This window comes from Neoarius graeffei, chromosome 27 (assembly GCF_027579695.1).
Source record: "Neoarius graeffei isolate fNeoGra1 chromosome 27, fNeoGra1.pri, whole genome shotgun sequence".
Taxonomy (NCBI): domain Eukaryota; kingdom Metazoa; phylum Chordata; class Actinopteri; order Siluriformes; family Ariidae; genus Neoarius; species Neoarius graeffei.
In genome coordinates, this window is record NC_083595.1 from 23,811,098 (window position 1) to 23,824,414 (window position 13,317).

The 13,317-nt window shown below is 40.4% G+C and overlaps 1 protein-coding gene across 2 annotated transcripts in view; it reads right to left on the reverse strand.

The window, feature by feature from the left end:
• The window catches only part of f2 (coagulation factor II (thrombin)), a 42,757-nt gene that overhangs the window by 21,905 nt on the left and 7,535 nt on the right, over nt 1–13,317 (reverse strand). For both annotated transcript variants that reach the window (XM_060911246.1, XM_060911245.1), the window contains exons 4-6: nt 11,797–11,868; nt 2,802–2,907; nt 1,751–1,881 (exon numbers count right to left, since the gene is read on the reverse strand). In XM_060911246.1, the coding sequence (XP_060767229.1) occupies nt 1,751–1,881; nt 2,802–2,907; nt 11,797–11,868 (309 nt within the window). The remainder of the gene's footprint in view (nt 1–1,750; nt 1,882–2,801; nt 2,908–11,796; nt 11,869–13,317) is intronic.

The following is a 13,317-nucleotide window of genomic DNA, read 5'->3' on the forward strand; positions in this document are numbered from 1 at the left end:
CAGTGAACAGCTGAGGACAAACATTATAGGTATAGCTACATTTTTAACAACCTCTTTTAATGGAATTGGTATTTTGGACATAACCCCTTTTATTTTGTTTAGTTTATTTACAACCCCAAATCAGAAAAAGGTTGGGATGATATGGAAAATGCAAAAAAGGCAGTGACTTCTAAATTTACTTTGATTTGTATTTCATTGCAGACAGTATGAACCCAAGCTATTTCATGTTTTGTCTGGTCAACTTCGTTTCATTTGTTAATATACATCCATTACTGCATTTCAGGCCTGCAACACATTTCAGAAAAAGTTGGGACGGGAGCAATTTAGGGCTAGTAATGAGGTAAAACAATTAAATAATGATGTGACTTGAAACAGGTGATGTCAACAGGTTATTGTAATCATGATTTAGTACAAAATCAATATCTAGGAAAGGCCTAAGCTTTGACTAGCAAAGATGAGTTAAGAATCTCCAGTTTGTAAACAAATGCATGAGAAAATTACTGAGATGTTTAAAAACAATGTTCCTCAAAGGAAGATATGAAGGGATTTGCATAATTCACCCTCTATGGTGCAAAATATCATTAAACAATCCAAGGAATCTGGAGGAATTCCAGTGTGTAAATGGCAAGGGTGCAACCCGAAGCTGAATACCCATGATCTCTGATCCCTCAGATGGTACTGCATCAAGAACCATCATTCATCTATAGCTGATATAATCACATGGGCTCAGGATTACCTTGGCAAACCTTTGTCAAGCAGTAGAATACGGAGTTACATCCACAAATGCTAGTTAAAACTTTTCTGTGCAAAAAGGAAGCCTTATATTAACTGCGGTGCTGTGTGCTTCAGACCAAAGACAAAAAGTACCATCCAGTCTGTTACCAGCAACAAGTCCAAAAGCCAGGGTCTGTCATGGTATGGGGTTGTGTCAGTGCCCTTGGCAAAGGTAACAAACTTTTTATTGCATTAATGCAGAAAAGCACATTGAGATTTTGGAGCAACATATTCTGCTTTCAAGACAACTTTTCTAGGGATATTTCAACAAGAGAATGCAAAACCAACATTCTTCACATATTACAAAGGAATGGCTGTGGAAGAAGAGGGTGCCTGTCTGTTCTGTCTCCAATAGAGAATATGTGGCAAATTTTGAAAGAAAAAAATACGACAATGACAACCCTGGACCATTGCACACCTTAAGACCTGTTTTCAGGAAGAATGGGACAAAATAACACCTGAAACACTTCATCACTTGGTGTCTTCAGTTCCTAAACATCTTTTAAGTGTTGTGAGAAGGAATGGCAACATTATAAAAGTAGCAAATGCTTTACTGTCCCAACTTCTTTTGAAATATGTTGTAAGAATGAAAACTGAAATGTGTTGGACACAAGGAAAAATGCTATGGAACTTCATGTATACAACTGTACAGATTATGTCCGAAGGGGTTAATTAAAAAAAAAAAAATTCATGAGGTAAAACATCAAATAATGTGTTGTTGTTGTACTGAAGTGTAATATAGGTCAAAGATTATTTACAAATCATTGTGTTCAGTTTTAATTACAATTTCAAAACACCGTCCCAACTTTTTTCTGATTTGGGGTTGTAATAGTGGTTCCTCAACATTCCTGGTTTTTGTGTGTATGCACACTTTTATGATGGAATATACACAAAGTTTTATAAATGAGGTCCCTAGTTGCTTGTTAAAGGCTTTCCAGGTTATAGTGTTCAGTGCAGAATGCTTTCAGGTCCATACCACATTTTGGAACTGCACATTTCTCTGTCCTGACAGTGGGGTCACTAGTGAAGCACCATGGCCCACTGGGTCTCTTATCAGGATTCCTGCAGAAATTCTCTGGCAGTTTCAGCTCTGTTACATTGAATTCACTGGAAACAAATGCCATTGTGAATAAATGTCCAACAGCAGAGTTTTATAAGGAATATGACAGAGTAATGTTTAAAACATGGATCCAGTTTTTGAGGGCTACATCTCTCTCAGCTGATGCAATCCGGCTAACTCAATTAAACAAAAATCATATGACATAACAGGTTTTATTCCATCCATATTCACTGGATATGAGCAATCGCATGCTCTGATTGGCTACTCTACTACTTGGCTACCAGATCATATACTGTGAGTAAAGAAAAACAAAATGGCAGAGCATGTTGCTCAACCAACTGAGGATGAAATAAAAACTCTACTTGAAGACAACCCCCCCTCAAAAAAAAAAATATATATATGGAATAAAAGTATTTGATGGTAAGAACATGTCTTTTTTTATTTATTAAGACATAAGGCATTTTTCACAAATTGCTACTGTCGGTTTGTTTACATTCTAAGCGAAAATTTTGTCAAATGTTTTGTATAAAGGTTTTATTTATCAAATTTGCAAAAAATAACAATAAAAATGCTCTGTTTCTCAAGATCCAGTGAATGTGGATATAATAAAACAGTTATTACACTCAATCTCAAGTACATGACTTATAGCCGACTCGGCGCTATACACCTCATTGGCTATCAGCTCATGTATGACTCGATTTTGTGGAATAACTTAAATATACAGTTGTTAATTTTGACTCTTCAGAAAACCTAAAATAAATTAAGACTTGTGCAACAAAATCTTGATTTTTTTCTATTTAAGATGCATGTTCGTTCTGCCACAGAAAAAACAAACAAACAAAAAAACCCAGTTCAAAGAAATCATTGAAAGCCCAATATTGCCATGACATTTATGTCCCTGATAAATGTATGTAAACTCCTGACCGCAACTATACACATAATAACTAAGGAAGATACTAATACGTACGTAATTTTGTGAGGGAAGTTGCTTGCCCAGTACTGGCATGGCTTTCCTGAGATAGTGATATTGACATCACCATTGTAGCATTCACCCGTGTTAACATAACAGAGACCTGTCAAGCACATACAGGTTTTAGAGGAAAAGCACTGCAGTGTGTACACTGACCTACAGTGATGCTTGAAAGTTTGTGAACCCTTTAGAATTTTCTATATTTCTGCATAAATATGACCTAAAACATCATCAGATTTTCACACAAGTCCTAAAAGTAGATAAAGAGAACCCAGTTAAACACATGAGACAAAAATATTATACTTGGTCATTTATTTATTGAGGAAAATGATCCAATATTACATATCTGTGAGTGGCAAAAGTACGTGAACCTCTAAGATTAGCAGTTAATTTGAAGGTGAAATTAGAGTCAGGTGTTTTCAATCAATGGAATGACAATCAGGTGTGAATGGGCACCCTGTTTTATTTAAAGCACAGGGATCTATCAAAGTCTCATCTTCACAACACGTTTGTGGGAGTGTATCATGGCACGAACAAAGGAGATTTCTGGGGACCTCAGAAAAAGTGTTGTTGATGCTCATCAGGCTGGAAAAGGTTACAAAACCATCTCTAAAGAGTCTGGACTCCACCAATCCACAGTCAGACAGATTGTGTACAAATGGAGGAAATTCAAGACCATTGTTACCCTCCCCAGGAGTGGTCAACCAACAAAGATCACTCCAAGAGCAAGGCGTGTAATATTCAGCGAGGTCACAAAGGACCACAGGGTAACTTCTAAGCAACTGAAGGCCTCTCTCACATTAGCCAATGTTAATGTTCATGAGTCCACCATCAGGAGAACACTGAACAACAATGGTGTGCATAGCAGGGTTGCAAGGAGAAAGCCACTGCTCTCCAAAAAGAACACTGCTGCTCGTCTGCAGTTTGCTAAAAATCACGTAAACAAGCCAGAAGGCTATTGGAAAAATGTTTTGTGGATGGATGAGACCAAAATAGAATTTTTTGGTTTAAATGAGAAGCGTTATGTTTGGAAAAAGGAAAACACTGGATTCCAGCATAAGAACCTTATCCCATCTGTGAAACATGGTGGCGGTAGTATCATGGTTTGGGCCCGTTTTGCTGCATCTGGGCCAGGACAGCTTGCCATCATTGACGGAACAATGAATTCTGAATTATACCAGCAAATTCTAAAGGAAAATGTCAGGACATCTGTCCATCAGTGTTGTTTTTGGCAGCCATTTTTGATTTAGTTTTTGTCTTAGTCTTTTGGACGAAATGCTTATTAGTTTTAGTCACATTTTAGTCAATTCCATCCTTGATAGTTTTGGTCTAGTTTTAGTCGACGAAAACAAAGGGTTTTAGTCCAGTTTTAGTTATTCATTTTAGTCGAAAAAAATAATTACTTAAAAACATTAAATTAGGCCAATACAGAGATAGGAAATTGTAATCGAGGTTGACAGGTTGTGCATAACATACTCTACATAAACGCTGTCTAGTGTGCATGCTCTCTACATAAACGCTGTGTGGGTGCAATTGGTCCTAAGTGATCAGTCTCATTAAATCAGTCTCATTAATAATACCATTAATTTTGGTGTTTAATAATAAATTACCAAACAGCTAAATTATGGTGTATTCCAAATTATGATCACTACTGATGCAGCAATAATGTATTACTTACTGTATTACATAGACACTACAGCCAATAGCATTCATATACTCTTGGGTGAAGGCAATTTGGAGTTCTTTGAGATTGTGTGACTTCGAGAATACAGCAGCAAAAAACAGACAAGCACAGTTTAACAGAATAATTGAATTTATTATAATGATACTAAATGGGTAATAGCAGTTGAATACATTCAATATGGTCAGCAGCAATATATATACAAGGCACAAACAGTGAAGTAGTACTTGATGAGCGTGTGTGTGTGAGCGTGTGTCTGTCTGTGTGTGTGTGTGAGGGGGGAAGCGAGGGGAGAGATAGAGAGGGAGAGAGATGTTTTCTCCTTGCTGCCAAGCAAGCGACTGAGCTCTTAGGGCGTGTCCTGTATGCGGCTGCGCAGTATGAGAAGGGAGGGGTGCGAGGCAGAGAGGAGGAGACAAAGAGAGTTTGAATATGCGCGCGGGAGACGCGAGGTAAATAAATCAGAGATTGGAATGTTATCTAAGGTGTTGGGGGAAGTAAAAATCACCTCGTGGTTTCTTGAGACAAAGGAATTCGTCGTGGTTGCTAATCCCACTTTATAACATTACCAAATCCACTGAAATCTTGATGAGGTCAAAGTGTGTGTAATAATGAAATTAAGGGATGTTAGGCCAAAAAAAAAAAAAGTGTGTTTCCGGTTACCCGACCGACCGACCGACCCTAATCCGTACCGCCCGACCCTAAACTTTTTTTCCGTTTTTTTACCAGTCACGACTTTTACATATAACCCAACCGCGTGAACCGGAAGTTTTTGTCACTCACTGGGAAAATCAGGGCTTTCCACAAGCGCCGGCTGCCGGGCATACAGCCGACTACACAATTAAGTCCAGCCAGCTACTTTAATGACTTATTTTTGTAGCCCACAGGCTCTAAATATTAATTTTCGATTTTAATAAAATTAAATGTTTATCTAACGGACTGACAATAATGTCAAACCGAACCGCACATGCGGTGTGTGCGCGTGCACTCGGCGGAGGCAGTAGTGTGTCGGGGCCGTCGGAGGGAACAGAAGCAGAGATAACGCTTATTTTGTCTTTCACCTAGAGACATGATTCAAACTTTAAAACAGAGACAAAATTCTCCTGTGTGGATCTGGCATTCAACTTTTTTGCTAGGTTCTATACTTTTTGATCAGTCACAGATCAAACACCATGATCACACCTGGAGAAATTCAGGCTTTATAATGGGTGTCTATGGCGTTACACACCAGTGGCGCTCAGGAGTTTAGAGTGTAGGCAGCTTGAAAAAAAAGCTCTAACTTTCTCATTTAAACTGTTTTCTCAGCCACAATTTTCACTCTACACACACAACTTTCTCAAAAGTTGTAGTCACACATTGTGTGAATCAAGACAAGTGTCTATCTGAGCAATAGGATTTACAGTTTTTGAATGAGAAGCCTGAAAGTAAGGAGAGGACAGCCGCGCTCTCCCATAGACTCGCATTATAAACGTGGCAGCGCTTTTACTGCAAAATCAGAAAAGTCACTTGTTTTTAACTCGCTCTAGTGTCCACGTTTTTTACACTAGGGTCAAAAAAAAAATTACATTTATGTGTTCATGGGAGCCTTGTAGCACTCAATGTGAAAGAATTTTGTGAATAGCTCCTTTCGTTTCCGTGTAAATCAGCGTTGTTCGAGGAGCGGGAACTCTGAGAAAAAGCGCTCTTTGCTTGTTATATTGTGTCTTTTCCCTGCACCGTTACCAAGGCGACGAGCTCCACTCAGGGAGCAGAGAGGGGAGGGGGCTGCTCTCTCTCTCTCATGGTGTATTGAGCTGTTATATTTACAGAAAAATTCATGTTAAAAGGTGTCTCATGCTGCATCAGATTCATCAGAAGGTGGTAACTCAGGTGACCTGCAAAGAAATTCATTATATTTTGTGAAATTATTCATGTCTAAATATAGGTTATGGCAGCCATCTTGAAAAAAAAAATTCAAAAAAAAAAAAGCCTGCCTACCGACCCTAGTTATGAAATCTACGTAACCGGAAACACACACTTTTTTTTTTTTTTTTTGGCCTTAGAGAAGATAGAAAAGAGCAGGCAACAACCTATCTATTAAAACAACAGAGAGAGAACAACGTAGAACACAATGATCAACTCGACACTCTAAGTGTCTACAGTGTGCACAATTAAACAGTTTCTGAGTTTAAATTCACACTACTTCATAAAGCTAATTCCTAAGACTAGTTTGCCCAAATGCCAGCCTTACTTCCAGTATCAATGTCCCGAAGTTTCGCGGAGTTTTGGGTACTCGCGGAGGTCCACAGGAAGCTCGTGGTTCGCTCCTGTAAAGGGCAGAGAATTCCTTGATCCGAAGCTTCGTTGTTCGTGAGGAAAAGTCTCTGATCAATAATGTGCACAGCGATTAAGTCAGAAGGAATCCGGTCGCTTCCAACTTTTAATTAACTGCTTGGGCTGCAGTCGTAACGTTACTTAGAATAAACAAATAAAACCGGTTGTAACTCAATTGAGTGAGACGGCGCAACTTAGGTACTCTTTACCGTGGCCAGTGGTATATACGAAAGTGCGCCGAGTCTTCTTTCTTGCAAGGCAGACGTCGTGATTTTCGGATTGTCCGATGAAAGTGGGTATCTCTATACGTCTGTATGATGCGAAGATCCGCCAGACACAGAGAGCGAGTTGAGTGTGACCGGGTCACTTATAGAGTCGGTCACGTGACGTAGGTGATCATGGCTGCCGTGATGTACAGTGGGGCAAAAAAGTATTTAGTCAGCCACCAATTGTGCAAGTTCTTCCACTTAAAAAGATGAGAGAGGCCTGTAATTTTCATCATAGGTACACTTCAACTATGAGAGACAGAATGGGGGAAAGAATCCAGGAAATCACATTGTAGGATTTTTAATGAATTAATTGGTAAATTCCTCAGTAAAATAAGTATTTGGTCACCTACAAACAAGCAAGATTTCTGGCTCTCACAGACCTGTAACAACTTCTTTAAGAGGCTCCTCTGTCCTCCACTCGTTACCTGTATTAATGGCACCTGTTTGAACTTATCAGTATAAAAGACACCTGTCCACAACCTCAGTCACACTCCAAACTCCACTATGGCCAAGACCAAAGAGCTGTCAAAGGACACCAGAAACAAAATTGTAGACCTGCACCAGGCTGGGAAGACTGAATCTGCAATAGGTAAGCAGCTTGGTGTGAAGAAATCAACTGTGGGAGCAATTATTAGAAAATGGAAGACATACAAGACCACTGATAATCTCCCTCGATCTGGGGCTCCACGCAAGATCTCACCCCGGGGGGTCAAAATGATCACAAGAACGGTGAGCAAAAATCCCAGAACCACACAGGGGGACCTAGTGAATGACCTGCAGAGAGCTGGGACCAAAGTAACAAAGGCTACCATCAGTAACACACTACGCCACCAGAGACTCAAATCCTGCAGTGCCAGACGTGTCCCCCTGCTTAAGCCAGTACATGTCCAGGCCCGTCTGAAGTTTGCTAGAGAGCATTTGGATGATCCAGAAGAGGTCTGGGAGAATGTCATATGGTCAGATGAAACCAAAATAGAACTTTTTGGTAAAAACTCAACTTGTCGTGTTTGGAGGAGAAAGAATGCTGAGTTGCATCCAAAGAACACCATACCTACTGTGAAGCATGGGGGTGGAAACATCATGCTTTGGGGCTGTTTTTCTGCAAAGGGACCAGGACGACTGATCCGTGTAAAGGAAAGAAAGAATGGGGCCATGTATCATGAGATTTTGAGTGAAAACCTCCTTCCATCAGCAGGGCATTGAAGATGAAACGTGGCTGGGTCTTTCAGCATGACAATGATCCCAAACACACCACCCGGGCAACGAAGGAGTGGCTTCATAAGAAGCATTTCAAGGTCCTGGAGTGGCCTAGCCAGTCTCCAGATCTCAACCCCATAGAAAATCTTTGGAGGGAGTTGAAAGGCCGAATCCCATTTCACCCCTTGGACCAACCCCTTGGCCCTTCCCCTCCATTTTGCGCGTTCACGTGAAGGGGTAGGGGTATCCCAATCCCAGTTAACGCGGAGGGGTAGGGGAAGGGGTAGGGCTTCTGTACCCCTCCAAACGGAGATTTTCCTGGAGCTGACTCCGAACGAAGGGGTTTGAGTGATTTCCCACAATGCCATGCGGATTTCAGCGAGATTTCATGCGGATTTCAGAAAGATGGCGGTTCCCGCGGCGAAAGATTGTCATAAATGTATTTTCTCCATTATTTACGTGTTTTAAGTTGTTATCCAGAGGAAACATGCCGCTTGATTCGCTTTCGAGCTGAGAATGAGCAGCGATTTCTGAAATCCAAGCTGCTGCTAAAAAGCTTTGGGAGTGAGTATTGTTTTCGGTTGCTTGACTGCGTACGTTTTGTTCTGTTATTCTCGCTTTTATTGTTTACATGAGTGTTCTGACACCTCATTCTGTCGGATGTGGTGCACGAAGCGCCAAAGATATCCCATTCAGTGGTGTTAGTTAACAAATCACACCCTGCCAGCAGAGATTTCTGGTTCTGCCTCTGGCTCTGACTGTAGCGGCTGGTCGCAGCCAATGACGCATTTGGTCGCGTTTTGCTAACGTAAACGCTGACGGAGGTACGCGATGACGTATGCGATCGTTGAAGGGCTATCCCAATACGTAAGGGTTGAATTTCAAGCCCTATCCCTTGTAGCTCAGTTTCAAGGGGAAGGGCCAAGGGGAAGGGGTAGGGGTAGAAATTGGGATTGGGCCAAAGTCCGTGTTGCCCAGCGACAGCCCCAAAACATCACTGCTCTAGAGGAGATCTGCATGGAGGAATGGGCCAAAATACCAGCAACAGTGTGTGAAAACCTTGTGAAGACTTACAGAAAATGTTTGACCTCTGTCATTGCCAACAAAGGGTATATAACAAAGTACTGAGATGAACTTTTTTTATTGACCAAATACTTATTTTCCACCATAATTTGCAAATAAATTCTTTAAAAATTAGACAAATGTGATTTTCTGGATTTTTTTTTCTCATTTTGTCTCTCATAGTTGAGGTATACCTATGATGAAAATTACAGGCCTCTCATCTTTTTAAGTGGGAGAACTTGCACAATTGGTGACTGACTAAATACTTTTTTGCCCCACTGTAGGTCATCGCGGAAGTTAGTTGATGGGATTTGTAGTTCTAGACGGGGACTGTGGCTGTCCCTACAGCTGTCTAGTGTGCATGCTCTCTACATAAACGCTTTCTAGTGCAGACATCCCAAGTCTCCCAGAAGTTCCGGGAGTCTTCCACATATTAATAGTGGCTCCCTGATGCCCACAAATCCGATAATATCTCCCGGAATCTAGATCAAGCGAGCAAGAGCGTGCATGCGAAACATTAATGTCTGCATCGCGCATATGACGGAGTGCGCGAGGGAGACTGCGTGTGTGCCTGTTCATGCTATACAAAGAGTATCCTGTTTGGTTTACAGACATCCAAACTCATTTCAGGGAGGTGTCGTGACCCCCCCCCAAAATGAGTTTCTGCAGGTTGGGATGTCTGCTAGTGTGTATACGCCATTGTTCACAGACTCGTGTTTCTGCCTCTGTTTAACATGTTGCAATGCGCTGATGGAGCACAAACATGTCATGATGAACACACAACTAGAAGATGACCACGCTGTCCGTTAATGTAAATATGATGGCTAAACATGCTGCTAACGTTAGAGTAGCCAGGTGTGCTGCTGCTCATTTAGACATATTAAGGCACAGCAACAGGTCTGAAAAGCTACATTTCCCCCCATATGTTTCACAGTAACTCAAATATGGGTCAATATATGACAAAGCATTGAGTTGCTGTCCCACCAAAAATCCCTGCAGGACAAGTTTTACTCATAACATGTTAATTGAATTTAAGTTAGCTTAACCAAGCCAACTTTAGCATAAAGCTAGTGGTCCCATTCATTTTCGACAGGTCACGGTGTTTTGGAAAACTTCATAAGAAATTCATCACAGACCGATTGTTGAGTGACATTAACCAAAGCTAGCAAACGTATACATGATCTGTTAAGGACTTCTTGTAACGTTAACTTACTGTTGCAGAAATAGCAGCATGGTGAGCCTTTAGATGCCTCTTGAGGTTGGTCGTATTCTTGCCACGTAGTTTATAGCCACAGCATGTACCTCTGTCTCTCACTACAAGGCATTCAGTTTTATTTTCTGCTGGATTATGTGTAAAGTATGTCCATAAATCATCGCGTCTTTTCCGCCCACCAAGCCCTTGTGCTGGCGTTGCTGATGGTCCATGAACTGTGTGGCTGCCCCGGTGTGCACTGTGCCCGGACATGCCCGGTGGTGGGCGTGGCCAAACAAGGACAGGATGCAGTGCATTGCTGATATTTTCAGCATTTGGCAGACAGGTTGCATGCACCGTTGGAGGAAACGCCATGCGTTTTGATAGTCCTATAGCCAACCCACTAACACTTTCGTCTCGTCAAGGAAAACAACAGATACGTCTCGTCATATTTTCGTGATCAAAGAGTTATGTTTAGCTCGTCACTGTCTCGTTTTAGTCATGAAAAAAAGGTGCGTTAACGAAATAATTTCCTCATCGTCATCATTAACAAAAACAACACTGCTATCCATGAACTGAATCTCAAGAGAAGGTGGGTCATGCAGCAAGACAACGACCCTAAGCACACAAGTCATTCTACCAAAGAATGGTTAAAGAAGAATAAAGTTAATGTTTTGGAATGGTCAAGTCAAAGTCCTGACTTTAATCCAATAGAAAAGTTGTGGAAGGACCTGAAGCGAGCAGTTCATGTGAGGAAACCCACCAATATCCCAGAGTTGAAGCTGTTCTGTACGGAGGAATGGGCTAAAATTCCTCCAAGCCGGTGTGCAGGACTGATCAACAGTTACCAGAAACGTTTAGTTTCAGTTATTGCTGCACAAGGGGGTCACACCAGATACTGAATGCAAAGGTTCCCATACTTTTGCCACTCACAGATATGTAATATTAGATCATTTTCCTCGATAAATAAATGACCAAGTATAATATTTTTGTCTCATTTGTTTAACTGGGTTCTCTTCATCTACTTTTAGGACTTGTGTGAAAATCTGATGTTTTAGGTCATTTATGCAGAAATATAGAAAATTCTAAAGGGTTCACAAATTTGCAAGCACCACTGTAGGTATCACCATTTCTCATTTTTTTCAGTGCAGTGAGATGTATCTGGTTAGCCAAGGATCATCTGAAGAGGACTATCTATCTATCTATCTATCTATCTATCTATCTTGTTTATTACTATTCATAGTTTTATTTCATTCTCAGTACATCATGAATCCTTACCTTTGTGATCTAAACAAATTCGGATTCCTCTGATATTATCCACATTCCGCTGTACCGTGGTGCCAGAACAACCTGTAGAGCCACAGGAACATACATCAAACCAGTGCACAAAAAGAAAACAGAAGGTACAAGGAAACATCCCAATTCATTCAGGTTTGCTGGACATAAGCATATGGAATATTTAAAAGTGTGATTTTTAGACTTAAATCATGTAATTTCTCTTTGTGTCCAACACGATTCCATCTTAACCAACCAAATGAAACAACAGCATTAAGCTGAAGCTTTCAGAGACTTCTGGTTGAATTAGCTAACATGATCTTAAATCTGACAGTTGGTTGATCCTTCAGCTGACATCATCGTAAATCATTTCCATATTCTGTACCTATTTGAATTACTGGAAGGCTTTTCTATCGGTTAATATTTTGACAAACTGTCAAATTCTGATTTGCTCTGATACAAGGTGGAAAAACCCATATAATATTTCAAAATAACTGAAATGCTTAATGCTTCCTTTTGTTCAGTTAAAGGAATAGAAAATGCAAAGTAAATACATGCATGGGTTGGTAGCTTGTAATATTGAAAGCCCATAAGAAAAGTTTCAGGCATGTTTGACCATTTATAATAAAGTTGTGAGAGTTTTTGTATCACTGCTCTAATGCCACCAGGAGGCTGCTATGTTGCCTGTTGGAAGGGTGATGCGTGACATCAATTGGGCGCAAGGCTAAGTGTATACTTCAGTACTGAAGGGGCAAAGCAAAAGGTCTACTAAGGTGACAGTGTCGATTTTTTTTCACCGTACATCTGAAATAGTGTATTAATGAGCTGCAACCCTGAGTTATGGACAAACCTGAACTCTTTACCTGTAAAACGAGGCTGAAACTATGTGTTATACCTAAATCTGTTGAAGAGGCAAGTGCGCGAGTTTTTACACGTTCCTGGCAGCATAAGCACTTGTTAGCACGCTTAGCATGCTCTCGACTCATTCATGAAAAACTTCCTCATCAAGACATCCCCAGGCTAGCCTACCGTAATTACCGTAGTAGACAGTCCAACCCCTGCAGCAACGTAGAAAGAGGGCAAACAAACACTGCTTTACTATACAGGATTCATGTGAACATTACAACAGGATGCACTTGTACGAAAAAAGGCGGAAATATTGCCAGAAATATCCGAGCTGCTGGTATGGTATATATTTATCTGGTAAAATTCATACATGTAAAAGATACAGTATAAATAGCACCGAGGACAACACAAAGTATAAAATACACTTATTTCCACTGTGGTCCTCTTGATGACAGCAGGAAACAAAATATAAGAGACAATAATAAATTGAAAAAATTGTATAAACAATGATGAAAGTCATAAACAAAAAAATATATATGCTAACTGTAATTATCACAGAGTACAACTAGATTATGGAAATTGCACCAAAATGATTAAAAATTAGTTATATACACATCATAAAACTGGGTTTGGAATTTACTCCATAAAAACTGTTTCACCTGTTTCTTAAAATTATCA